General features: G+C 41.1%; 1 protein-coding gene across 1 annotated transcript; it reads right to left on the bottom strand.

Annotated features, from left to right (window-relative positions):
- LOC109718341 (alpha-xylosidase 1) lies at positions 859-6,387 on the bottom strand. The gene is made up of 4 exons (XM_020244526.1): positions 6,039-6,387; positions 4,586-5,241; positions 2,895-3,102; positions 859-2,720 (listed from the first exon to the last, which is right to left on the bottom strand). Exons 1-4 carry the CDS (start codon positions 6,272-6,274, stop codon positions 1,043-1,045), a joined length of 2,778 nt encoding a protein of 925 aa, XP_020100115.1. The 5' UTR covers positions 6,275-6,387; the 3' UTR covers positions 859-1,042.

A 6,814-nucleotide genomic window follows, 5' to 3' on the forward strand; every position in this document is an offset into this window, starting at 1 on the left:
AATTTTATAAAATTTTATTTCTAAAAGTTTGAAATATTCTAAATCATATTTAACGGTATGAATCGTCGATTCGAAAGTTTTATTATTGAAAAAGACTAACGAGTACGAATACGATTGTACTTATAAGAATATAGTAGCCGAACTCTCTCTCTCTCTCTCTCTCTCTCTATATATATATATATATAAAGAATTCAGCAGGAATGCTTTTAAAAGCACCATGATTGTTAAATTCAACTGGAATGCTTCTAAAAGTATTTAAGATTTACAACTTTTTAGCTCTTGAATCTATCATTTTAGTCATTTAATCAAAAGGCAACACTAACAATTACTAGCGGGCCCCCTATTATACATGATTTAAAAACTACTAGAGTTCGATCCAATGGCCGGAAAGTTAAAAGCACCGACACCTTAGTGCTTCTAAAAGCAGTCAAGTCAGACTCCATATATAAATTACCTCCAATCAAACAACCCATAAAATTAAAGAAAAGTAGTTTGTGCACCTACACTACATGCATTGGAGAGTAAACCAGCATACTACTGGTTCCCAAATAGGAAACAGCCCCTTCAGTTTCTTAAAACGAATGGGAGCAGTCATTCATCTCTCCTCAAGAGGAATGGCAATTCCAATTCAATGGAAGAGTCAGCTCCATACATAACCTCTACTTTCTAGCGCAATCACCTCTCGTAGAATGCTCACCAAACAGAAGAATTGGCCAATTCTTTTGTAGCAGTAACAAAGCTTCAAATCAGAACATCTACTTTCGTCAGACAATGGAGCATAGAATCAGCATAAGAAGTTACAGTCGAGCAGTTCAGATCAAGCCTTCAGAATTTACCTTTCCCCTATTTCTATCTCACTAATGATAAACCAAAATCTTTATTCTCTAGCACTTTGTTATGTTGTCCAAGAAAATAAGAAGCAGAGGCTTTTGAAATGAGAAAAGGACAAGGGAAAAAGAAAGAACAGGAGACTCCATAAACTAGCAGCATTTTAAAACAGCAATGCACACAACAAACTCTTTAACTCAGAAAAATTTTAAATTTACCCCTCAATCCCCATTTTCCAAGTCATGGAGAAGTTCTTCCCCAAAGGCAATTCCAAACCCCCAACCTCCACCACCATGCTCTTCCTCTTATTCCCCCCCTCAACCTTCTCCACATTCCCTTCATTAGAGTTCTCATTGCTAAAGTGAACCCTAGATGTGTCACTCAATGGCTCCCCTTCAACTTCAATCTCAACCCCTGCTCCACTCCCTTGCAACCCTAAGACACTCACCTTCTCAATCATCAACCCCTCCTCCAAGCTATACCTCCCCATCTTAACTTCCGACCACACCGTCACCTTCCCCTCGCCGAATTTCGCGTAGAACTCGACGTACGTCGCCTCCCCGTCCACTAACTCCATCTCCGGCCGCTCGTCCTCATCCACGTAAACCTTACCCTTCGCGTCAGCCCCGGTGGTGCCTAACGGGAAGCTAACCACGAGCGTGAACGGCGTAGCCCTCGCCTCTTTCGAGATCGTCCCGTCTCGCTGCATCGGAAGTATGGTGTTCTGGTAAACGTGCACATTGACTTCATTGAGCGGCGCATCGAGCGTCACGTAGCTGTCGTCCTTCGAATCGACCGCCTTTGCCAAGTCGAATAGGTTGTACCACGTCCCCGGGGGGAATAAGGCCTTCACTGTCGTCGCGCCCTCCTGAAGCACCGGCGAGACCATGACGCTGCTCCCGAGCAAGAACTGCGTACTCAACCCGTAGCTGGCGGTGAAGCTGGGGAATGAGAAAAAGATCGGCCTTGCGATCGGTGCACCGGTGTGATGAGCTTCGTAGTTCAAGGTGTACAGGTACGGAAGTAGCTTGTATCGGAGTCGGAGGGCATTCCGGGCCGACTTGGCCACCGACTCCCACTGGTAAAGCTCCTGCCGCGGGGATGCAAAGTTTGCATGGTCCCTCGAGAAAGGGTAGAATGCGCCCAACTCAATCCATCGGTTGCATAGCTCTTCTGTCGGTGCTGGGTAGAACCCGCAGATATCCGAGCCGACCATCGGCGTGCCAAAGATCCCGAAATTCAACATGGTCGAGATCGAGTACCGGAGATCATCCCACGTGCCCTTGTTATCGCCCGTCCAATGCGCGACATACGCTCCCGACCCAACAAAAGTAGAGCGCGAAAGGATAAACGGGCGCTTTCCAATAACCCCGAGAAGGGCTTTGTGTGTAGCAATGGCTTGCGAGAAGCCGTAAAGGCTATGCGCGTTGTACTCCAACACTCCATTGTAGTGCTCTGCGCTCGTGGCGATAGTCTTGAACCCCAGCGGTGCACGAGCACCCGAAGCGTTGATCTTATAAGGAGGATCATCCCATCTAGTGCTGGTTATGTTCTTGCAATCTAAGCAGCAAACCCAAGGCGTAGTCGAATCAGGGATAGGACAAGAATGGTTCGTCGGTATTTTGCATTTCCCCGTGCAGAAATTGGAAACTTCATTCATGTCAATCCAGAGGCCATCAACGGGGACAAGCTCGTGGAACCGCCTGATCTCGTCGCCCCACCATGACACCGTGCTTGGGTTCAAGTAGTCCGGGAAGTAGACGGGGCCGGGCCACACTTGTGCTAAGTACGGCTGGCCTTCATATTTGATGAACACATTTTGGGCCATTCCTCTTTGATATACACCATAAGTGGAGTTTACGGCGATCCCAGGGTCGATGAGGACAATGTACCTATTACACATAAAAAATCAGATATTACATTCTGTATCTCTAAAACCATGTGAAACAGCCGTTTTACTCTAAAAAATTAAGCCACTACAAGAAATTATTTTAACATCAGCAACATTAAAAATAGGATATATTCCTACAAAGAAAGAATTTAATTACTCATCTACTTAACAGTACCTCATGCCGCGGGAGTGGATTTCGTCGAGGAAGGAAAGGAGAGCAGGGCGGGGATAATTGATAGGATCAAGGGTGAAGTCCTTGGCGGCATCCATGTGGTCGTCATCGTTCCATATCACGTCGAGTGGAATTGCGGCCTTCTTGTAGCCCTCCACAACACCTTCTACCACCGACAAGTTCTTATAGCCCCACCTACATTGGTGGAATCCTGAAGGAGAAAAACAAGAGTGAACAACAGATAGAGAAAACTTATAGAATTATCGTAATGACGCTATCTTGTAATGTAAAGGTTCATCACGAAGATATGCAGTATGATCAAGTTGATACATTGTCTAATTAACTTTCGTAGCAATACTGAATCATCATGTCACTATATGCTTATCGCGATTGTCCTACGAGAGAAAAGGGTTCATATATACCAACAGAATCTTTAGCGCACAAAGAATTAGAGAGAGAGGCATAGGAGTACCTTTTTTTAAATTTGTGTAGGTTTACGGGAATAATAATCGAAGGCATGTGTTCTTCTCAGAAAAACTAGAAAAATAAAAAATAAAGGCCCCAAGTAACTTTTTAGCAATCAAATGTATATCTTAGTTCACTAAGACCCCACCAGATTTAGGTACAAATTGAATAAATTGAAGAGAAGTAGGGAGTTAATGGTTGCTCAGAGCATTAATAATAATTTAACGTAGGAAAAATGCTTTGGGTCCCCTAGAAACAACCCCCCCTATTGCTGATGTCCGAATGAACCCATACAGTGCCTTAGACTGCATGCATAAAGCAATCAAAATCCTCCACATCATATATACGAACACATCAGCACTTTCTAAGGGGACCTTCTAGGGTGCCTACAACAGCACTTGTAATTATTAACAGCTAAAAATCCATCTGAGTATGCAAGGTTCCAAGAGATAAAGACACAAAAGTAATTCCAAGTGTAATGTAAGGAGAATGGCTTTGGTGAGACATTAGACAACAACAAGCTTTCCTAGTCAATTATTACAAATAAACTGAGTTTTCACATGAACAAAGAGTAAAAAGAAATGGAGAAGTTCATGAGTGAATCATTTGAGACCAGGTACAAACCAACAAAAGAGGAGATCATTTTTAAAAAAATCTTTTTATATAGCCTGCAGTGCTGCAGAGTAGAGAACACTGGTCCCTCATTCAATTAAAGCCTCAGCAGTTTCATAGGAAAGAAGCCACCAAACAACATATCCCACAATGGAATAGAAATAACTCCACAAAAGAAACATGCCATTATGTATGAACTATATATACTTTAGACACAATGCACATACTCCAACATCAATGGACATACACCCCTCAAATTTGCAAATTTCCTACAAAATAATCCTCAGGTTTTGATTTTGAATTAAAAAAGTCATTCAAGAGGTGTCTTTTTGAAGAAACCAAGTTTTCCAAGGTGTATAGTTAACAAGTAATTTTGCGAGGATAATGATTTAAATGAACACATAATGTCAATGAACAATTGGAGATGAGCTCCCGTGCTTTTAAAAGCACAGGAGTTCAACGTGCTTGTGATTTTTTAGCCGTCGGATCGCCTCAAGATTTGTGCAGCACTAGTAAAAAGGACTTAACAGGACACACCATTAATGGATCACATTAGTAATATGCTAAATCAATGATAAACATATAAAAGGCAAAGATGGGTCATTAAGGAAATATACCGAAAGCCCAGTAGGGCATGGCCGCGGGCCGGCCTATAAGCGAAGTGTACTGATCCACCACCTCCAACGGGCTCGGCCCGGCGAAGAAGTAGAAATCAAACACACCCCCAATAACCTTATATGTTAGGGAGCTCCCCTTATAGAACACATCCATCCCATTACTATTAAGCAACAGCACTGCATGAGCAGAGGCCTCACCCCCATCATTCCTCAAATCCATATACACAGGGTGAGACCCATACAAATCAGTGTTCAGATTGATCGCCGATATATCGGTTGTGTAGAGCGTATACGGGTCGTTCGGCCGGATCCTGATCCCGCCGGGCTGAGTGTTTTCTCCGAGCCCATATAACGCCGCGGATTTCGGCAATCGCGTCGAGATCTCGAGATACTGGTCTTTGAAAACCAGGTTTGAGTAGCTGGTATTGAATAGAGTATGCCCATTTGATCTCCTCTTTACTGCAAACCAGAATGGATCTTTGGAATAGGAGAAGATTAGTTCATCTCCTGAGTATTCTGAATCTGTGTAAGGGGTAGTTGTGGTAATTTTTCCCAAAGGTGGGGGTTGTTCTCTAGGGAGCAGATTGTAAGGGACCTCCCATCTTTCTTTATCTGCATCAGTTATGTGAACTCTTAATCTATCCCCAGTTTCATGCCTGCAAATAAGATTTTTTTAAGGTTAGAAGATCATCAATTAGAATAAGATTATTCCCACAAGTTGATCATAGTTTATGAGAGGGTATTGAATCTTAGGAATTTGTTCATATGTTGCCATAAACAATTTGGCATTAAATACTTTCATAAAAAGGGAATCATCTTGGGAACATCTCACAACACATAGAAGAGAGAATGTTGGCAAAAGATCAATAGAAGCACAAAAGCTCCTTAGTAAATTAATGAACACACTCATCTATGGAAATGGGTTCCATCCAACTACTTTTTCCCCCCAGTTATTAAAGAAATTAGCTAAAGGGCAAATAAAAATTCCAGGAAAATGAAAAGCCCTAACAAGAGCACAAAGTCAAAATCTAGAAGAATCTGTAGAACAAATAAACAAAACCATTGTGTGAAAAAAGGTTTTCTTTAGTTAGGGATTTACCCAACCCAAAAAAAAAAAACCAAAAAGAAAGAAAAACTCCAAAATGAAATAAACTAATGCAACCTAAGTCCAAAGTGGTCTTTTTCTTTTTAGATTTTTTTTTTTTGTTTGTTTATTTATTATTCCCTTGATAATGGTAGATAAAAGAGAGTCTATAGAATAAATTTAACAAAAAAAAAAAAAAAGAGGGGAAAAATAAAAAAGCAAAACCATTTTACACAGAGATTTTCTGAAAGAATAGGAAACCAACATCATTAAATTAGTTATCATATATTTTAGTCTACAAAGACAAAGGAAAAAGTGGTCTCTTTTTTATAAAAAATAAATAAATAAATAAAAGAACTATGTGCTTACTTAACAAAAAGCCTGAGATGGGGAATATCAGGGCCATATGTGGAGGTGCTCTGCTTCAGTTGTAAGGAGCCCAAGAGCCCACCTCCATTTGGGTTCTCTCCAATGGAGACCAAATGGTACCCAAAACCATTAACCTTTTGTGAAGGAGATGATGCAGAAGAGAAATACTGGAGGGAGGAGAAGGTGATGAGGTAGAGAGAGAGGAGAGTGGGAGATGTAAAGGAGGAGAGCATCATCTCCCCTCCTATCCTGCTTCACTCTCTCTCTCTTCCAAGTAAAGATCAGTGGAATGTGTAGAGAGAGAGAGAGAGAGAGAGAGAGAGAGAGAGACCTAAAGGTGATTGAACACTGTTGATTAGTGTAATGTAGTACAAATAGTGGTAGATATATAGATATAGATGTAGAGAAAGGGTAATGTGGAGAGAAATTATTGCATGGACCTGGTCCATCATTTTAGGCTAGGAACTTTTTTTGGGCCAATTTGACTAAGAAATCCACTAATTTTACGTTTTTGTAAAAATATGTTTTTTTTTAGATTTCACAGATCAGGTATGAAATCTTAATAAACTAACCAAAATACTTCTTTTTTTTTTCTCTCACCTTTCTTTCTTTTTTTTTTTCATTTTTTCACCCTTTATCTTCCTTATCCTCATCATTTCTTCTACTCCACTTTCTTATCTTGCTTACACCTTTGTCGATACTGGCAGCGGCGATACAGGCTCAGACATGACACAAATTATAGAGATAAGGTTATTATAGAGGGCATAACCGTGGAC

This window comes from Ananas comosus, linkage group 12 (assembly GCF_001540865.1).
Source record: "Ananas comosus cultivar F153 linkage group 12, ASM154086v1, whole genome shotgun sequence".
Taxonomy (NCBI): domain Eukaryota; kingdom Viridiplantae; phylum Streptophyta; class Magnoliopsida; order Poales; family Bromeliaceae; genus Ananas; species Ananas comosus.

Excerpts from the sequence above, each read along its gene's own strand:
- LOC109718341 (XM_020244526.1), bottom strand. The coding sequence starts at position 6,274 with ATGATGCTCTCCTCCTTTACATCTCCCACTCTCCTCTCTCTCTACCTC. Across the intron at positions 5,242-6,038 it reads CATCTCAGGCTTTTTGTTAA|GCATGAAACTGGGGATAGAT; the intron begins GTAAGCACATAG and ends TCTTATTTGCAG. Across the intron at positions 2,721-2,894 it reads ATCCACTCCCGCGGCATGAG|GTACATTGTCCTCATCGACC; the intron begins GTACTGTTAAGT and ends TATGTGTAATAG.